This window comes from Misgurnus anguillicaudatus, chromosome 15 (genome assembly GCF_027580225.2).
Source record: "Misgurnus anguillicaudatus chromosome 15, ASM2758022v2, whole genome shotgun sequence".
Lineage (NCBI taxonomy): Eukaryota > Metazoa > Chordata > Actinopteri > Cypriniformes > Cobitidae > Misgurnus > Misgurnus anguillicaudatus.
In genome coordinates this window covers 7,208,881-7,230,507 of record NC_073351.2, presented here as the reverse complement: position 1 = coordinate 7,230,507, position 21,627 = coordinate 7,208,881, and the positions used below count along the sequence as shown (strand labels likewise).

The following is a 21,627-nucleotide window of genomic DNA, read 5'->3' as shown; positions in this document are numbered from 1 at the left end:
GTTGTCAGAAATCAGAATCATGAACAACAATCCTGGAGGTATTTACAAGACTTTCAGAACAGAACTTTTAGAAGATGTGTTATACAGAGTTATTCCTCCTGTAGCATCATGCACCACTAACTGCAAAACCCTGGATGGGTGTTTTCAGAGTAAAAGCCTTGCATCTCTCCTCGTTTTCCTCTTCCAACATAGCCTAGAGATTCATAAGAAAATGGAGACATTAATACATAAATTACCTTAACAGTAGACAAGCATGCACAGACATATTCCCATTGCACTTTGCCATGAACCTAGCAGTGATCACAATTTCATGCTTAATTTGCACACCTGGTAAGCAGTTATTGTACACTTCATTGCGGTGTCGGCTGCAGTGTATATATTTTCTAAAATTCCTGGGATGGCTCAGACTTTGTTCTCCATTTAGTTGTACACCTGTATATTGAAATGATAAAAATAATAAATGACCATTACAAATATAAACATTCAGACATGTCAGAGTGAATTTAATGATATGGCACCATTTTAAACATCTTTAAATCAAATATGTAAAAGAAAATGAATACCATCATGCCAGCAGAAGTGTGCCTGTCCACCAGCTTCTGAATTTGGAACAAACCAAAGAGAGATTTAACAATGCAGCATCACCCTCCTCCAGGACCACATAAAGAAGAATTTCTGACAGGACAGCATCTGGCAACAATTGGGTATTATAAACAAACCGAAAAATTACTGCAATTTCCAAACATCACAGCCTAACCTCCCTAATAACAGAAGTGCATCGTATGGGAGCAGGTACTATAATACTATAATAGTTAGTGAGGATAAAGACTTTCAGTCTCTGCTTCTGTCTTATTGAATGTGCTACTACCATCAAGATGTTCAAGATGTACTCCGATGTTCTGCACTTTTTTTCTCCTGCCGTTTTGTCTCCTCCTTGAATGCTTCCAACATGGTTGATGTACACTGCTTCTTCCTAAAAATAATAACAAACAAACAAACAAAACAAAAATTAATTCACTTAAGTTAGTAAGATTTTGGAAATGTAATGGCTTTTACCGGTCATAAGTGGTCAGGTACACAAAAGGTGAAGGCAGACATGGAAGAGTAGTTGTTAAAAAAAAAAAACGTTTTGTCAATTGTTTTAGTAAAACAAAAATCAATAAGTTGATGGATACCACACAATCACTTGAAAAATTAAACAAGTATGAACAGTGTTGCACATGTGTCTTCTATAAATCCAGTCAAACAACATTCGTTTTATATTATTCAATAGACTCCTGTTAACACGTTATTATTTAATCGTAAACATTATAAGTACGTTATTAGCCCCCTAACATACAGCAACAATTATACATGATGTAACATGGTACACAATAGGGATGAGCGAGTACAGCATTATCTGTATCTGTATCTGTTAACCATATGAATTATCGGTATCTGTACTCGGAGTGGGTGTGGCCTAACCCGGAAGTAGGCGGGGTTTGTCTTGAAACGGGCGGGGCTTTAACCGGTATGATATTTTAAGCATGCAATTAATATATGGGTTGATCAGAAATTGTTATATTTATTGCGGATTAGAAAAATATTTACAGAACAGCATCAGGATTGAGCTTCAGATCAATGGTTTTGATCCATACCTGTCAAGTTTTGGATTTGAAAATAAGGGAAATTTTCCGGCGCCCACGCGAACAGTCCCACCACCAACCCAAACAAGCTCCAGTATCCCTTACATTTTAAGACTGGTGAGGGCCGGATAATATTTTTTAAACCTAAGTGCTGATAATTGTGTTAAAATTAACTAAACAAACTAATTCATTAGCAAGAAAACTAGTGAAACACACAGCTCTGTAAAAACTACATGGCATAAGTCACACTCATACTGTACATACTATACACACAAATTTGCATCTGTACAAAACCCAATGGCCTTAGTTTGAAAAGCCTTATTTTAACTTCTTTTGCATTATACATTAATGCCAAAATTATTTATAAACCATTCACTTTTCTTTGTAATGAGAACAGTCATTTAGAAAATGAAAATGCTAGATGGGGCAGTGGCCCAAACCAAAAAGGGCACTTAGACAAGTGATTATAATGGGAAAATATAATAACAAGAATTAAAGTGTACAGTAGATATTCAATATGATTTATCTGCTGGCTTGATGGAGCTTTGAATCAATGTTTGCAATGTTGAACTGCCTTTACCAGCCTCCCTTTCTGTTCTCTGTCTTTATTTTGTGAAGGCATTGGTGTTTTTTGTATTTTTTGTCTACAAAGTGTGCCAACAACAGCAAATTTAGTGTTTATGTTAGCTTAGATCTGACCGGGAACATTTAATTCATTAGACAAGCATTGAAACGATAATAATGTGGATATTTTGTTGCTGTTTGCTTGCTAACTTGTTAGCACTTTTAGAACACCGACAGTAAATCATTTACCGAAGAAATACGTAAACAAACTTCCAAATTAGTAATTCGGTTTAACAACTGATATAATGTAATAAATCTACCTGTTAATGCAACAAACTTCAGACAGAAACTGTCGTCTTCACTCTCCAGGCAGAGAGTGCACACAGAGATGCTGCGGAGCGGGTGGGAAAACACGAAGTGGATTAGCGGGATCAGTGGATCTTTAGCGATCTGGGATTGGGAATGTTTTTTATTACTCCGCCCGGGCATTATAATTTTTGTAATAACACAGGTTAAAATACGGGAGATTTACGGGAAAATACTAATACGGGAGGACGGCGGGAAAGAAGGGTAAAATACGGGACTTTCCCGGCCAAAACGGGATACTTGACAGGTATGTTGATCACGATAGCAAATGAACTATATTACAGAACAAGTTTTGCAGCAATGAAATCAAAACAATGCAGTGCTGCAGTATGCAATTATAAAGTAAAATGTAATGAACAACATAACTTTCTTTTTTAACTTTTAATTTTTTTATGATCAGTGTTATTTTATTTTTATTGTTTTTTTGGTTATTTTTTATTTTTTATTTCCACACCAGGTGAGTGTGTGTGTGTGTGTGTGTGTGTGTGTGTGTGTGTGTGTTTGTGTGTGTGTGTAGCTTAAAGTGACACCATGTAATTTTTCAACCTTCATAATAAATTTTCAAGACCCTTGTGATAGTACATCGACTTTAAATAGGTTGAATGACATGTCTACCATAGCCTGACGGGGTCTGTATCACTTTTACTCGTATTTTAAAACTTAGGGTTTCTGGTAGTAACCAGAGCACAAAAAAAAACTACAAAATTCGACTGCTTTACGGCATACGTCACTTTCTCCACACAATTTGTTTTTAACGTGAATTTTGCTGGAGGCTACTTAAGGAGTGTAGAGAGCAGTTTCTATTATGTGACTCTGTGGCACAGTCTTTAGTGTCATGGACTTATGACACGGGCGACCCGGGTTCGATTCCCCTTTAAGGCAATTTTTTATATAAACTGTTGATTCATACATAAATGCTATCTTCTTTATAAATTACGGCGATTATATTGCATATAGTTCCCTGTATTCAGATGCTGTCTTCACGTATTTACATTTCTTTTACTGTGTCTATGATATTTACATTACAATCCAGGATGCTACAGCAGTCAAACTTGCTCACAGTGTAAAACCAAACGCTATTCATTCACCAATCAGATCCGAGCGTTTCTCTCTTCTCTCTTCCTCATTTGCTGCGTTCCGCGGTCACTCGCGTGACGTATTACAAAGCGGCAGACCTAAACGCATCGGTTTACTTGGATTTGGAGCGATTTTCACACAAAAAAGAGGAATAACGAGCGCCATTGCGGAAAATCCTGGTGGCGAGGGAGAGAGAGAGGATGCAACAATATTTGTTTGGAAAAAGGCAAGGAAATACTTCTGGTCATTTCTGAATTGGAAGGCAGCAGCCTCCGGAGGTCAAATATGCAGGCTACACACGTCATCAAGCCTGGGTTATTAAGGTAAACTGAGCATTACATTCGCAAGTCATAAGCATACTGCAACAATTTACGATTAACTAAGTATAATAGTCAACTTTGTAATTGTTAATATTGTGAAATAAGACAGTCTTGATGACGTATACAGCTTAGAAATACGACATCCGGAGGCTGCAACCTTCAGATTGAGAAATGGCTTCTGCCACGACGAGTTCCTCATCAGAAAGTTGTAACCTGACTGCGTTTCTCCCTGTTGTCTCAAAATGTTGATCGTTTAGCATTTTAAATGTTTAGTTTTTAGTTTAGTTTTAAGGTTGGCCAGTTCCTTTCCTTTGCGACAGTGCTGTGGCGCTTGTGGGCTCTAGGGGCGCTAGAAGTGAAAAATACGTGTCTAGCACCCCCTAGTGGCCAAAAAGTTTCATGGTGTCCCTTTAATAAATAATTTGTAATATTTATAACACTAGCTTAATACCTTTATTTTTTTATGAAATACAGCAAAAACGTGTCAGAGACACCCAGTGTCTGGTTACTGGTTAGAGACAGCTGAAGGTTTAAAAAAGAAAAAAATTCTCTGACAGCCAGAGACGCAATGCGAGTCACATTCACATCTGAACTAACCCACGTTTACCAGAACTCTGCTGGTTAGTACGTATTAACGTTACAACCCGAAGTAAAAAGCTGAAGAAACCCTAAATGTTAATGGAAAAGAACCGCGACCCCGAATGACTGAGGGAGAGAGACAGAGAGCTTTTCTGTGTGTGAATGAGCAGAGCGGGACACAGCAACACAATACATCTGTATGTGTGTAGGGGAGGGGCGCTGTTACTACTAGCCTATCACAGAACGCTGACACAATCAGCTACCCAATGATGATTTTCATTTAATCCGAGCACAGATATTGACTCATGGTGGCCTGGCCCTCATACTATTACTGTGCATTCAGAACGCCACCGGCGAGAGCGTCAATAAAAGCTCTGGCTGCCCTGCCAACGACGCTTAAGAAAAGGCGTAGTGGACGCTCTGACGCTCGAACGCATTCTCTGAACTCCTCTCAGGCGGAGGTTTTTGCCTTCCGATTGGTTGCCGCCGAACATTTCCGCCTTCCGATTTGTTGCCGCCGTACCGCGTCATATCTCATTACCATAAAGTTGAGCTGATTTCAACTCTCCTCGACGCTCACGCTGTACATGACGCACCGCGCCCCTGCTCGCCGGAGCTCGCCACCGGCTCTCATTGAAAATGAATGACTTCCGGCCACTTTGACGCTCTCGCCGGTGGCGGTCTGAATGCACAGTTACACTGACAGGCTGTTAAAGAGTGTAATGATGATGGAGACAAAAGCCAGAGAAAGGGGGAACCAAACACCGGGCCAGAAGTCAGGTAAGCATGAGTTACACCAGTGGTTCTCAACTCTGTTCCTGGGGTGTATTCCAGAAAGCAGGTTATGTGACTTACCCGGGTAAGTTTAGGAGTAAGTAATGGATAACCTCTGCTTTCGGTTCCAAAAACAGAGGTAACTTTCGGGTTATGTAAGTAACCATAGCAACTGACTCTCTGAAGATAACCTGCTCCGGAGAAAGCAGGGTAAGTTCATTTTAGTTACTAAAACGAGGCTCCGGAGGATGTCTGCGCATGCGTGTATTTATGATGAGCGTGCAGCGGGCGTGCAAGCATAAATTTAGCATAATATTACAATGTTAAAGCATTTATTTTATTACATTTACAGTCGCGAATATATCCAAAGGGAAATTAAGATATTTGGTTATATTAGATGATACAGGACATATTACAACATGTTACTATTGACACTAATGTAACATTTCTATTCTCCACTTCTGTCACAGCAGATCCTTATCGTCCAATGCAAATGAATTATAATTTTTAGTGTAGTGTACAAAAGTATTACACAAAATGATTGAAAATCTAAGGACTGTAAGGAAGCTTTACAATTAAAATAGGGTTCATTTATCAGCTAAGTAAATGTTTAAAAAGATGACGATACAGTGTCATACAATGGAAAGTCCAAAAACTTTATCAGCAGCTTTTTTAATTAAGGAAACGTTTCAAACATTCTGGGAGAGGGGCCAGAGGACTGGGGTTGGGAAGTCTTAAAGGGACACTCGACTTTTTTTTAAAAATAAAAATATGAATTTTCCAGCTCCCCTAGAGTAACACACTTGATTTTTACCATTGTGAAAACCATTCAGCCGATCTCCGGGTCTGGCGTTACGACTTTTAGCATAGCTTAGCATAATCCATGGAAACTGATTAGAACATTTAACATCGCACCCAAAATGACCTAAGAGTTTTGATATTTTCCTATTTGAAACTGGACCCTTCTGTAGGTACATCGTGTACTAAGAAGGAGGGAACTTAAAAGTTGCGATTTTCTAGGCAGATATGGCTAGGAACTATACTCTCATTCTGGTGTAATAATCAAGGACTTTGCTGCCATACCATGGCTGCAGCAGGTGCAATGGTATTACCGAGTGCCCAAAAATAGTCCCCTGCTATTGAAAGTTAAGGGGACTATTTTCGGGTGCTGCGTAATATTAATGAATTGTTTTTTCTCACTAAATTTGCTTATTGGTGCACTGATGTTGAACTATCTTGTATATTACAGCCAAATTAATTAATTTTTAAGCTTTTTTAAAGGGATTGTTTACCCAAAAATTAAAATACTGCCATCACTGTTTTTACAATAAGTTTGTTTTTAGTTAGTTATTTAATGCTATAAAAACTGTGGTGTTACGTCATGATTGACAGCTGTGATACGCGCATTCTGCGAGAGCGAGGGCGGTGTCTTGATTCCGCGGTTTTACTTCATGCTCACTACTGCGCAGAACTGGTCCTGAAATCCTGAAAAAGACCCAAGATGTCTGCGCCTTATCGGGACACTGGCGGCTTCTTTTCACCAATGGAAGAGAGCGAACGGGTGTTTTTTACAGTCTATGGATTAGACGTCTTATAAATTCTCACTGACAGCCTAAATTTTGCCTTGTTTCTGCTGTGTAATAGTTGCATGTGGTGACCACATAAATGAAGATGTATGCTAAATGGACCATAAGACATTGTCCTAAGTCTGAATGTAATATGTTGCTGCATTTTCACAATAAAACTGAATCTGTATCTTTTTTAATACAACTATTTAGTGGTGGCAATTGCATTGTTATCTAGTTTTGGCTACATGTTATGTATTTGCTACCAAAAATCTGTAGGTATCTGACAAAATGAACACAATAAATACAATCCGAGGCAAACCCAAATGTTGTAATACTGGCATTTCTAACCTCTGGTCAGTACATTGTGTCATGTTTACCAAATAATATCTGAACAAACATTGCTTCCACCCACTGAGCTGTATAAAAGCCTTGTGAAGCCCCTGTCTCAGCTGACTTCCCAACTACAGCTCATCATGAAAGTTTTCTTTCTGTGTCTGTGTGTGTGTTTGGCTCTTCCTCTTAGCTATGCAGCTCCAGCGTGAGTATCTAATTTTCTGCATCTGCATTGCTTGTTGGAATGCAAGACTGTAATGTTTTTTTAAATTATAAATGCTTATATATTACGTTTTTAAATTGGTGTTTGTTTTGCTTTCACATTCACTACTTCTTTAGTTAGTTGTTTGCATAAACGCTATTATAAAAAATGTGTTAAACATTTGTGTTAGTGCAGAGTAAACAGATATCCTTGACGTCCTTTATTTGCTTTTTAGTTTAATTTTGGTCTAGTCCTGTTATGTTTGCAATGTTTCAGATTAAAATCAATAACACTGATCAAATATAGACTGATCAAAGTCCACATCACTACTTTTATGCAAATGCCCAAAGAGTTTATTGTTTGACCAGCAGGTTATGCATCACATAAAATATTTATTAAAATAAATATTGTCTGGACTTACTTTATGTTTGCTCGTAAATGCTTACAGTGTGATTTGTTTACTTTTAGTCTCAATATTTTTAATGATTAAGGATTTTTTTCTTTTAATACAGGCACCTTGATGACATGATGGCAGGTACTCATGAAAATCTAATATCACATGTGTTCAACATTTTCTAAACCTCCTGATTATTATTTATATTAGACAAATGTTTCATGAAATTCCTCTGGCCCCCAAGTCTTTTTGCTATTGTTGTAATACCCAGGCCCAGTTTTTGGAATTTTAAACAATTCCATAAATGTTTCTTAGTTTAAAAAAGCTTTTTATTTTATTAACTTTTTGTTATTGCACTTTAATTGTAAAGATGTTCCTACAATTAAAAACAACTAGTTTGAGATTTATATTCCCTTGTCTGTCAGGAAATGGCAAGGCAACAACCCAGGCGCAGACAGATGTATACAAAAACACTGAAGACTTTAATTAACAAGAAAAACAATAAAACAAAAACCCACGAGGGGGTAAAACATTACAAACACTAGATAACAAACACTGACTAAACTTAAACAATACTACAAACAGATTCCACTAAATGACAATAAACTAGACAGGATATATTTCAAGACACGATACTCACAGTGAAAGAGACAAACGAGCACAGAACAAAGAGCACAGGGACATTAAATAGAGAAAACTAATGAGGGGAACAGCTGAAAATATAACAGGTAAGGGATCGTGTAAAAAGTGACGAGACACAGGAAATACATGGTCTTATAAAACAATCCCAAAACCACGTATCTCCCACATAAAACATTGTACTGTCAGGATTCTGCCATACTAGAACTAGATGTACAACAAGACAAGATACAGGCAGAATCCTAACATTGTCGTTTTTGAACTAAACTAGAATCCTCCACCTTTCCCGCTGTAAAAAAGTAACTTTTACTCTGAGTAAAGTTAAAATGACTTACTTTTTACTTTTACTTGAGTAGACAAGCAATATAAGCAAGTTTGTCATTGGAGCTACTATTTTATTGAAGTTGAGTTTTTCGTTAAGAGTAATAATGAACAAACATTTTAAAAATTAATTTTATTAATAAATAGAAATATTAAATAATCTAATGTTAAAGATTAAATAGCCAACTTTTAAACTTCTTTGCCAAATATATTTTCATTTAAAATATGCGCTGTGTTTAATAAGTTTAAAATGTGAAAAAATCCTCATCTGCACATCCCTAATAATACAAATCGAACAAATTTTGTAAGAATATATGTCCAGGTTATTTTTATATTCTGATAAAATGAGAATATAAATGAGATCCTCAGAGGAGCGTGTGAATGCCGCAATTGATCTGATGGCAGCTTATTTTATATTTTATATGGTAACATTCCTTCAGAGAATTTGCTAAAACGTATTACCTCACTAATGTTTTTATTAGTACTTCGGCCGCTATTGGCCTGAGATGGCCAGCGGCCATCACGAGTGTCAAGTTCATCGGAGACAAGCAGAAAGCGTCAAAACGTGAATGGTTTTACAAGCCGATAAGAAAATATTTTGGATGAATACCAAATGCTGTTTTGCGCCATTGAAGGGCACTTCACGAAGAGGATTTCGCATGAACAGTCGATCCAAATAAAGAGAAAAAGACGCTGTATTTTATTGCTTTATTTGCCAAGTGTGTTTAATTAGCCACACTATGAGACACAATTGCGCAACTTTCTCTAGAGTTCAAGAGATCTGATCTTCGAAGGGAATAGGACATAGGGAGGATCACTTCCGATTAGATCTTTTTGTGAGCGGCAGCCGCGTAGGCTTTAACCAATCATTGAACAGATTATTAACAACCAATCATAGAACATTTTTCTGAGCTCAAAGTGGAGTGTTGAGAAGATTTTATTTAATTCACAAATCAAAAATTTCATGAAAAAGAAATCAAGAATGCAGGTCTTAAAAGATGATGGTGCTTTAGGCAAATCATTAATAAACAAATGACAAACAGAGAAGAATTTTCATAGTGTTTTATGCTGTACTTTCATCTACCATCTTTCTGTGACTCTTTTTTTCAAAGTACCGCTTTAGGCACCGGAACCGTTTTAAAAGTATCGATTTGGCACCGGTATCGAAAAAAACCCAAACAATACCCATCCCTATCTAAGACAAAGAGAAATGACAGGGCAGACAAACATAGTGAGCTCTACCAAAGTGAGACAGACTCAGGCCAGTTGTTAGGCTCTTATAATAAGTGTTCTTGGTGCTCCAATAGCAGCGTGTTTGCCCTATCGAGCAGACGAATGAGATTGCGCCGCTCCAGAAGGGGAGGGGCATGAAGCTCTGTAATCGTTGAACACTAGACAGCTGCACTTAGAGGCAAGGAGCCGTAAGACCGCGCGCGCTAAGAAGCCGCTAAGAGACCTCGCTACTGCGGGGATAGGAGCGAGGGACTCCGCAAGCGTAGAGCACGAATGGCTGTGTTATGACAGAAAAACAGGGGTCAGACCGGCCCGTGTTTGCTTGTCCTATGCATCTATCTTAGTTCTACAGCTCCGCCCCTTGTTCATCTCAGCAAGAGAGGAACAGCAGAGGGGGGCATGTAACACGGATAGAACAGCCATGCATCGTATGAGCGGTCTTCAACCGGCGATGCACTCAGGGAATTCATATGAGGGTGCCAGAGACCTCGCGGCTGACTGTGTGAGGAGCGAGGGACTCTGTGAGTGTAAAGCATGAACGGTTGCGTTGTGACAGAACACGGGGGGTAGCCCGTGTGCGCTAGTCTATGCATCCATCTTAGTCTCACGGCTCGCCGTTTGTTCGTCTCCACGAGAGAGGAACAGCAGGGGGAGCACGAAACATAGATAGGATAACCGTGCATATTAGAGCGGTCTCGGCGTGGGAGGTGCCAGACCGGTGACGCACTCGCGCTGAAGGAGAAAATTAATGAGCTCTTGACGCTTTGCCGCGCGCGGGCTCAAACGTCATCGGTCTGTATTTTTTACAGACGTTTACCAATAGGCTTCAATCGCGGAGTAAACAGGAGTTTCCCCCATAGCGTCAGCAACTGATGCAATGCGATGTGAACCGTATTGAAAGGGAACTTTACTTTTACTTGAGTACAATATTTTATTACTCTTTCCACCTCTGAGTTTTATAAGCGATCTGTTTTGAACTGACTGTCCGCTTCTATCACGTGTAGTATGAACTTACACCATACTGTCAGAAAAATTATCTGACAGTTCAAGTCTTGTCTGTGAAAACCGGGCCTTACGTAGCTTTATATATGTGACTTATAAACATTACTGATGTGCATCTTGAAATAAAACAATGGCATTGATTTATTTTAAGATAAGTCAGAGCAAGTTCTTTTTAGACAAGACAGCTGCAACATGCATTTTAGTCTGGGACTTAGGCTGCCAAGCCTAAATGTTATGTGTTACTGTTAAGTATGTCAAGTTGTAACTGTCAACTGGATGTGTAACAGCAAAGTATTCCCTCTTGATCAACCAAATGTTGCGAGTGTGTTTTCTATTTATGTAATAATAATTTAAGTAGTGTGTTTTAAATAAGTATGTAATCATATTTGAACAGATGCCCCTAAGGACCATTCACATCCTAAAGGGGAGGACCACCATGATGCACAACTTGACCGCTGTAAAGGCATTGAGTTTGATGCCATCACCCCAGATGAAAAAGGAAACACTTTCTTTTTCAAAGGTCTACAAACAGTCCTCATATTATTAACACCCACAATAAATGTTTATATCCCTTTTCATAAGGAGAAGATTTAATTTGTTCTTTTTTTTGCTCTTTTAATGTAGGCGACCATCTCTGGAACGGTTTTTCTGGCCCAGCTGAACTCTCCAATGGCACATTCAAGGAAATGGACGAATATCATCACCTGGGTCACATTGATGCAGCTTTCCGCATGCACCATAAGGATGACCCCACTGCTCATGACCATATATTTTTCTTTCTGGTGCTTTTCATTAACTACATTTAATAAATCATCAACATCCCTATAGTCAGACATGCAATTTAATGCTGATAAAAGTTTTGATTTTCTACTAAGGATGACAAAGTGTTTAGCTATTACGACCACACTCTTGAAAAGGGATACCCGAAGGAAATCCAGCAGGAGTTTCCTGGTATCCCCAACCACCTAGATGCTGCCGTTGAGTGTCCCAAAGGAGAATGCGTCACAGATTCAGTGTTGTTTTTCAAAGGTAAGGCATGGTTTCCTTTTCTTTTTAAGGGGACATTTCACAAGACTTTTTTAAGATGTAAAATAAAGCTTTGGTTTCCCCAAAGTATGTGAGGTTTTAGCTCAAAATTCCATGTAGATAATTTATTATATGAGCAAAAAAGTGCTTTTTTGGGTGTGCCCTTTAAAATGCAAATGAGCTGAGGAAATGCAAACACTGATGCAATCATGGTGGTTTGTTATAATTCAAACTCAATTGTGCTTTCAATTATTTTCTCTCTTTCTGCACTAAATAGCAGTGCCATGGTTGGATAGTGCAGTTCAAGGGGTGGTATTATTATAATAATAATGTACCCTTCTGACATCACAAGGGGAGCCAAATTTCAATAACCTATTTTTAACATGCTTGCAGAAAATGGTTTACTAAAACTAAGTTACTAGGTTGATCTTTTTCACAATAACTAGGTAGTTGGAAGAACTGGGGACCCAGGGGACCCAATTATAGCACTTATACATGGAAAATGTCAGATTTTCCTACATTGTAATATGTCCCCTTTAAATGTATTACTGAGAGAGAGAGTGAAAGAGAAAGAAAACAATTAAAAGCACATCGAGTTTCAATTTTAACAAACTACCATTATGGCACATCTGCTATACACACATGCAACAGCTTTCTATCTTTTATCTGTATTGCTATTTAGTGTACAAATCAGCACCAAAATTCAGTTATGATATTGGTATGGAAAAGCTCATCTTTATTTTTTTCCACAGCATTATAACCTCATACACAACCTTACACTGTTTGTCTTTAATATGCAATATGGAAGTTATTAGCAAACCAGGAATTTGCCAGCATTTTACCAATGGTTTACCACAAATCTTTACAGGAAATGAAGTTCATCATTTTGACATTGAGACAAAACTGACTAAGAAGAAAGTGTGGAGCCACTTGCCAAACTGCACATCTGCCTTTCGATGGCTAGAGCACTATTACTGTTTTCATGGACACAGCTTCACCAAATTCCATCCTGTTTCTGGAGAGGTGACAGGAGATTATCCTAAAGATGCTCGAAAATACTTCATGAGGTGCGGTGAAGGCTTTGGTGAGTTTTTATGTATATCTAGTAGAGTGTACCGTATCTATACATTTATTTGTATTGTATATTTATGTACTTTATTCAGAATTAATTCTTCTTTCTTAGGTCATGGAGCTGGCACAAGAAAGATGAAATGCAGTGAGATCAAGATGAATGCGACCACCATAGATGATAAAGGAAGAGAATATGCATTTCAGGGTAATTAAAGTTGCCCGAATTATTATTTTTCTGTATACAGTATAATTTTCATTAGAGGCCAAGTATCAACTCTTCAGAGGAACCTGTCTGTTAATCTGTTAATGCTCTTATTAGGAGCGCAAACATACTATAGACACCACAGCATCATGAGCATGATTTGTGTCACATCTCCATCTACTGGCAAAATATAGTATGTGCTTTTGTTGCCACATCCAGACAGTCCCCCTCATGTGAACTTGATGATAATGCAGCTTATAAGTCAAACGTTTTTAGTAATTGGATATGACTAGCTACTCTTCTAAAACCATCATCAATCATGTCCAAAAATATGCCATATGCCCTATGGTGGCTTGGCCATGTAAAGTTTGACTAATAAAGCTTTTTCGTTTCCTTTCTGCTTATAATTTAACTTTACACATACTGTACAGGTTCAATGTACATGCGTTTAGACGAACACCGTGATGGCAATCATCCTTTCCCTATTACCAGACAATGGAAGGAAATCTCTGGTGAAGTGGATGCAGTTTTTTCCTATGGTGATAATATGTATTTCATTCAGGTAAAATTAAGATTTAGTCTGGATTTCACAAACAGGGTCAGATTATGATCAATTCTGTATTTTAATAAACCCCTTTAAATGAATCATTGACCTATACTGTATACTGTATATTTTTGTCAGGGAGATCAGGTTTATATCTACAAGTCTGCAGCCCATTACACTCTCATTGAAGGCTACCCGAAACCTCTAAAGGAAGAACTGGGCATCGAGGGTCCTGTGGATGCTGCATTTGTATGTGGAGATAAGACCATTGTACACATTATACAAGGTAGGTGACAATATGTAGTTGTCTATAATGGTTGATGTTTTACAACAATCTACTAAAAACAGGCTCTGTCATTAAGGACCCTATTTTAACAATCTACATAAATAAACAGAACGACAACGCAGGTTTGCTTATTACAAACACACAGGAATGCGCAGCAGCACACAAACATTTTAAAATATAAAAATTTAAGGATCAAAATAAAAAAGATTATGGATGTGCATTGTCATTCTGTTTATAGCCGCATAATACTAACATGCTCTTTAAATAACAAAAACGATATAAGACATGTTAAGGAAAGACATGTAGCACCCTGCGTTCTACATCAGTGCACCTCGTTGTTCTGGATTTTAAAAAATTAACATATTTTTTAATAATTTTATTTAATAAATGCGGAAAAACGCATACCCGTTTGTGAGCTATGCAAAATCTCCACAAGGGAAATTCCTTCACCGCGACAGCCTTACCTGGCACGTCGGTCAGAGCAGAGTGTGTGTTTTCATCAGTTGGGAATAATTGTCAACAAAAAATGCTCAGCACTTGCAGATAAAGTTAAATGTCTGGTGTTTTTGTAAAATAATTTGTAAATGTATAGATGGATAGTTTCTTTACTACTTTTGTGTTAATATAAATACACACGCTGGCTGTTGGGTCGTTTTGCTTATATGCACTTCCAGAAATCTATACGTGCACTTTTGTTCCTTTGCATGTGAAGAAATTCTGTTCGATTTATGAGTGTTTAAAGTGTTTGTGCACAAAGTGACATTAAATTAAATTACATTTAAATAAAAAAAATATACGGTGCTTGATTTGTTTATATTATTGAGCCGTTGTGCTGTCCCCTCTTGTGGGCTCAGGAGTATTTTTCTCCAAGATAAAGTAGGTCTTTATAATTCGAATGTTATTATTTTTCAAGTACAAAATTCAAATGCATACTTTAAGCTATTTTGACAACCCTTCTAGGCTATAACTGCCCCGACTCCATGTAGTTATGTTATATAAGTAAGTAAATTTTATTTATACAGTGCTTTTTGCAGACATAGTCACAAAGTGCTTTTACAATAAAAATGCATAGACAATAAAACTTAATAAAAAATAGTCAATATAATAAAATACAAGTACAACAAATAAAAAATCTATAAAAAAGACCTATGCTACCCAAAAGCAAGCCTGAACAAGTGAGTCTTCAGTTGCCCCTTAAAACCGTTCACATTCTCAGCAAACCTAAGGCTAGTGAGTAGGGCATTCCAGATTCTGGGTGCCATAGCCTCAAAAGCTCTATCTCCATATGTTTTCAGACAAGTGTGTGGCGTGGATAGCAGATTTTGATTGACAGACCTAAGAGACCGTGAGGGAATATGTACGTGAATTAAACTTTCAAGATAATCAGGGGCCTGACCATGTAGAGCCCAAAGTTTATAGTAAGAATTTTGAATTGGATCCTGTAGGTTACAGGAAGCCAGTGAAGAGAGTAGAGTAGAGGGGTGATATGGGTGTACTTATTTGATTTAGTAAGAAGCCTATCAGCAGCATTTTGAATGGATTCCAGGCGGTGAAGAGCAGATTTATTAAGTGAGGAGAAAAATGCATTACAATAGTCAATATGGGAGGAAATAAATGCATGGATAAGCATCTCTAGTTCTGACTGAGAGACCATAGCCCTTATTTTACTAATATTTCGAAGTTGAAAGACAATGATTTGATGTGGGTTTCAAAAGAAAATGATTTGTCAAAGGTTACCCCAAGATTTCTTAGACTAGGCCGGACCGCAGATGACAAAGGCCCAATATTCTGCATGATTAGAGGAATAGCACTGTCATGCACAATGATTAAAACCTCGGTCTGATCTGGATTTAGCTGCAAAAAACTTTCAGCCATCCAGTTATTTATGGCGTTTATGCAATCTAGGAGCCTAGTAAGGGTGACTGTCTTATTTTGCCTAAAAGTCAAATGAAGCTGTATGTCATCAGCATAAAAATGATAAGCAATATTAAAATTGCGAATAATCTGACCCAGAGGCAACATATATAAAATGAATAATATTGGACCCAGCACCGAACCCTGAGGAACACCAGAAGACAAAGGTGTTGATGCAGAGTGGCAATTCCCAATAGAGACATCAAAAGTTCTTCCTTAGAGATAGGCTGCAAACCAGTCCAAGGCCACACCTGATATGCCCACACATTCATGTAGTCTCTTAATCATGATGTGGTGGTCGACTGTATCAAAGGCAGAATTGAGGTCTAACAGTACTAACAATGAGCATAGATCTGTATCTGAGGCCATCTGCAGGTCATTATGGACTCTCACCAGGGCAGTCTCAGTAGAATGTCTAAATTATTAAAATCCTGCATAAGCGCCTTAAGATACAGGTGGTGTACCTCAAGCCCAGTGGATTTCCACAGGCGTTCTGTTCTGCGACAACTCCTCCTTAGACAGTGCACATCGTCCATCACCCAAGCCGAGGCGTTACAGATGGGCTTAGATTTTGACTTTAAAGGAGCCACCTCATCCAACACAGAGGAGCAGAGGTTGTTAAAAGATTGCATTAAGAGCTCAACATCATTATTATCCAGAGTGATAAAATCACAGCTAAAACAGGAAATAAATTGCTCAACAGTTGTTTGAGTAATAATGCACCGACATGTCAGACGTTTCTGACAAGGGGGGTCAGCAGGGGTAGATAGATTAAAAAAGATACACTTGTGGTCACTAATCAACATATCCTCACAGCATATAGAATTAACCTTCAGACCCAAAGTAAAAACAAGGTCCAAAGTATGACTACCAGCATGTGTGGGCCCATGAACATGCTGCTTTAGATTATGTGAGTCAGTGATACTAAGGAAATCTTTTGCAGCATGGTTATTGGCAACATCAGTATGCAGGTTAAAATCCCCAACCATTAATAGCTTTTCAAATTTAATAACAAATGACAAAGTTTGTGAACTCAGATAAGAACTGTCTAGCAGGACCAGGGGGGCAATAAATGATAATGCAATATAACGGCTTTATCCGACCAACTTTGCAATTCAAAAGAGGAGAAAGATTCCACACTCACCAGCTGATGGGGTAGATATTTCTCCATACTATGGCAAGTCCACCACCGCGGCCAGACAGACGCGGGGATCAAAAAAACGAGCAGTCAACAGGACACATCTCATTTAGATGAATAAACTCAGAATTACGTTCCCAGGTTTCTGTCAAAAATAAAAAAATCCAGGTTTTGCCTTACAAACAGATCATTCAAAACATGCGTTTTATTCGCCACAAAGCGGGCATTTAATGAACACATTTTCACAGATGAAGTAACTGAATCTTCCGAGGTAACATTAAAAGAGGATGTGCACTTGATAGTGCCGAGTGTAGACCGGCCACGATGATCCCGGCCACAGCGCAGGGGAGGTGGACCCCTGCACAGCAGTCCACCGGGCACATCCAGAAACACTGCCCGCAGGTAGGATGATCTGGCGGGGCTCTGTGACCAGGCAACTCCCCTGAGAGGTAGAGAGGTATGGGGTTACGATCCAGGAGCAGATACTCCATCCAGCTGCCAGCACGGGAATATTTCCATAAGCTACAATGTTTTACCTGAAGGCCCACTCTAACCCCTCGCCTCCTCCGTTTACCACGTTTCTTAGGCGGGTGCGCAGAATTCCTTCTCCCGTCATGGTGCAGCGAGAAGCCGCGGCCTGGTAAATACAGACGAAAACAGAATGGTAGAGGGGGTGGATTACTAATTCCCATGCAACTGGACATTTCAGATCTAATAAGCAGCAACAAAAACCAGCGCCGCTGATACATTTGTGGATAAGAATAGTAGCATTAAAAGGCATATTACAATAATTATCAGAGACCGAAAAATAGAGACAGCCGGAAGGGCAGCGGCAAAGCCAAACACAGGCGCCACAACCAGTAAACCGACTGTAAACCCCTGTAGAACTAAAGCCTAAATGCTATATACATTTAGGCTTTAGTTCTACTATTGATGTTACCTTACAGTTACGTTTTGCAGGTCCACACTGAAAAAACACAAACTTACCTCTCAGAAACGTCCATTAACAATCTCCAAAAAAATTTTATTCCTCAAAATCTGTATCTTAATCTGATACAGGCTCAAACATACAGTAAGAGAGCCTATCATACACCCGGCACAATGTGGAGCAAGGTGGGATGTAAGTGTTTTTTGCTAATTTCAGCCCGACGCAGTTACCATTTCCACGTACAGCGCAACGCTGCTTAAATAAATAGCAAATGCATTTGCGCCCATTTATGCCATGGGCATTCAGATCTGAAAATGAGGTGTGTTCAAGCTCATTGTTGGCACGTTCCTATTTTGAGGCAAGTAAAATAGTCAATGCCATTGACCAACTAAAATCTGGTCTAAATGGCGCAATATTTTTGTTAAAAAGCACTTTAGTAATATGCGCCTATAGATGGGACAACAACATGCATAGACATGGATGCGCAGCAGCACACAAACATTTTTAAGTATGAAAAATTAAAGGATTACAATGTAAAAGATTATTATTGACTTTTAGAATATGTGAAGAGCTGCTTCACCTGTAGCCTGATAAGCAGGGTTTTTTTGCTTTTAAAAAGTGCAAATATTGCATTTATTTTGAAATGGGTTTTTTAATGTTTTTTTTAAATGCTACCCCACGGATTTATTATATATGATGACTTTGTACCTGTGGATATGGTGAAATGAGAACCATTTTAAAGTAATATTTTTCAAAACACAGCGCTGTGCGAGTGCTGACATTTTTTGGCTCTCCACACATTTGTAAATTCTTTATCTCCTGTTTGTTATAAATGAAGTATTTTTAACTTATGCAAAACTTTTTTCGCATATTTGTAAACTATTCTTATAAAAACCTTTATAGTGATCATGTATCATTCTGTCATCTTATTCTTATTTATTTCTCCCTTACTAAAATAACTTTTAAAAGAACCAAAGCCTTAGTGTTTCCCATATTAACAGGAATACACCCTTAGGTAAACTGCACTTGTTGATGAGGTACTCTTCCTTTATTACAAATCTCATGTACAACGCCTTTTCTTCCTCAGGTCAAAAGATGTATGACATCGATCTTACAGCAAGCCCCAGAGCCATTACTAGAGAGATGCCCATTCCCTTTCCTAAAGTTGATGCTGCCCTCTGTGATGCTCATGGGGTAAAGGTGTTCATTGGTCCAGAGTACTATGACTTTGACAGCCCAATGGTACTAGCTGTGACCAAGATAATCCCTTATCCTCATAAAATTTCCCCAGAAAGGTTTGGCTGTGAAGAATAAAGATTCTGAAGCTTATGGCAAGGGACAACTTATGAATAAAAATGTCTGCAAGTTGCATTATATGATTTTGCTATGTCTTGAAATGTAATAAAATAACACATGCTCTGTTAATCCCATATATTTGAATCTTTATGTTCATACCTACTAAGCATACTCCAGTTTAAAAAATATTAAAGTTTTATTTAAATTTGTTATGTATGCCTAAAGTGCACTTAACCGACCACATATCGTATCGTTTAGCCTACCTTAGGCTGCTCTTTTGAATTTTTATAGGTAGCGCTATAGAGCCATTTTTACACCCCTAGATCTGAAGCCTATATCAAATGAAAATTTTTGCCACATTTGACAAGTGTGCAATGTTTCTTGACTTTTTGAGCTACTTTAGGCAGTCAAAAATGCGATTAATTTAGTGATACTTTGCGAGGCCGCCAAGGACACACCCTTTAACGAAAAGTCAATGTCATCGCTATTTATAATCACAAAAGGTCTTGAGATTAGACTGATGAATGTTGATGTTGATATGGTTAAATTATGTTGATATGGTTAAATCTCTAAGAGTAGTAAGTAGGGCTGCACGATTAATTGAAAAATAATCGAAACCGAAATTCAGAAACTTTAACCGACCCTATTTTATCATGTCGGTTATTTTTGGTTTTTAATCCTGTTTATACTTTCCCTTTAAAACATACTGCTGCATGTGAGGTTACGGGTCCATAGAGACACATGGAGGAGAACTCAAACACTGTGTTAACTGAGCAGATAATTTAGTGCCAAAGAAAAATGAAGTAGTCGCGCATGTGTGGGCCCCCGTGATAAAACTACGGAATGCGCGATCGGGTTTTTACCGCAAATTTGCATGACGCGTAAAAGTTTTATTTCACCTTGCACTCAGTTGAATCTACCGATGAGTCTACGCAGCCCAGGTAAAGTCAACACATACCTCAGAACCGCAAGAAGATGCGGGCAAGCAGGTTTAATAAGACATGGCAGAGATGAGAGAGAGAAAGAACGGGAGAACTTCTAGTCAGAGGTGGAAAGTAACGAATTACATTTACTGACGTTACTGTAATTGAGTAGTTTTTTTGTGTACTTTTACTTTTTTGAGTAGTTTTTCCAATCTGTACTTTTACTTTTACTTTAGTATGTTTTGTATGAAGTATTGTACTTTGCTACATTTTAAATTATATCCGTTACTGAGTAAAAAAATATTTTAAAAAAGCAAGGTGATAAAGACATGCAACGGATGATTGATGGGCGGGGGAACGCGCAAAAAGAACCATGGAGACGGACGAGACAGGTGCGCGCTAATGCAGACCCGCCTCTATGAGGGGCCGTACAAGCCAAAATTCATTCTGGCACTCTCACTCACATACATTCTCCTTTCACACACATACATCCTCCTTTCACACACATACATCCTTCTTTCACTTACATACATTCTCCTTTCACATACATACATTTCTACCCTCTCACACATATGTATTCTCCTTTTACACACATACATTCTTCTTTCACACACATACATTCTCCTTTCACATACATACATTTCTACACTCTCACACACATACATTCTGCTTTCATACGCATACATTCTCCTTTCACACACAAACATTCTCCTTTCACATACATACATACATACATTTCTCTTTCTCTCACACACATACAGTCTTGTTCAAAATAATAGCAGTACAATGTGACTAACCAGAATAATCAAGGTTTTTAGTATATTTTTTATTGCTACGTGGCAAACAAGTTACCAGTAGGTTCAGTAGATTCTCAGAAAACAAATGAGACCCAGCATTCATGATATGCACGCTCTTAAGGCTGTGCAATTGGGCAATTAGTTGAATTAGTTGAAAGGGGTGTGTTCAAAAAAACAGCAGTGTGGCATTCAATCACTGAGGTCATCAATTTTGTGAAGAAACAGGTGTGAATCAGGTGGCCCCTATTTAAGGATGAAGCCAACACTTGTTGAACATGCATTTGAAAGCTGAGGAAAATGGGTCGTTCAAGACATTGTTCAGAAGAACGGCGTACTTTGATTAAAAAGTTGATTGGAGAGGGGAAAACCTATAAAGAGGTGCAAAAAATGATAGGCTGTTCAGCTAAAATGATCTCCAATGCCTTAAAATGGAGAGCAAAACCAGAGAGACGTGGAAGAAAACGGAAGACAACCATCAAAATGGATAGAAGAATAACCAGAATGG

General features: G+C 38.3%; 1 protein-coding gene across 1 annotated transcript; it reads left to right on the top strand.

Annotated features, from left to right (window-relative positions):
* The first annotated feature begins 7,267 nt into the window (after window positions 1-7,267).
* hpxb (hemopexin b) lies at window positions 7,268-19,531 on the top strand. The gene is made up of 10 exons (XM_055174033.2): window positions 7,268-7,411; window positions 7,921-7,943; window positions 11,392-11,517; window positions 11,622-11,779; window positions 11,873-12,026; window positions 12,892-13,107; window positions 13,207-13,299; window positions 13,728-13,858; window positions 13,979-14,126; window positions 19,194-19,531. Exons 1-10 carry the CDS (start codon window positions 7,347-7,349, stop codon window positions 19,418-19,420), a joined length of 1,341 nt encoding a protein of 446 aa, XP_055030008.2. The 5' UTR covers window positions 7,268-7,346; the 3' UTR covers window positions 19,421-19,531.
* Window positions 19,532-21,627: the final 2,096 nt, after the last annotated feature.

What these genes read in the sequence shown, in the direction of transcription:
- hpxb (XM_055174033.2), top strand. Translation starts at nt 7,347, where the DNA reads ATGAAAGTTTTCTTTCTGTGTCTGTGTGTGTGTTTGGCTCTTCCTCTT. An exon ending in CCTTGATGACATGATGGCAG is followed by an intron (nt 7,944 to 11,391) that starts GTACTCATGAAA and finishes ATATTTGAACAG; the next exon opens with ATGCCCCTAAGGACCATTCA. An exon ending in AAACACTTTCTTTTTCAAAG is followed by an intron (nt 11,518 to 11,621) that starts GTCTACAAACAG and finishes CTTTTAATGTAG; the next exon opens with GCGACCATCTCTGGAACGGT.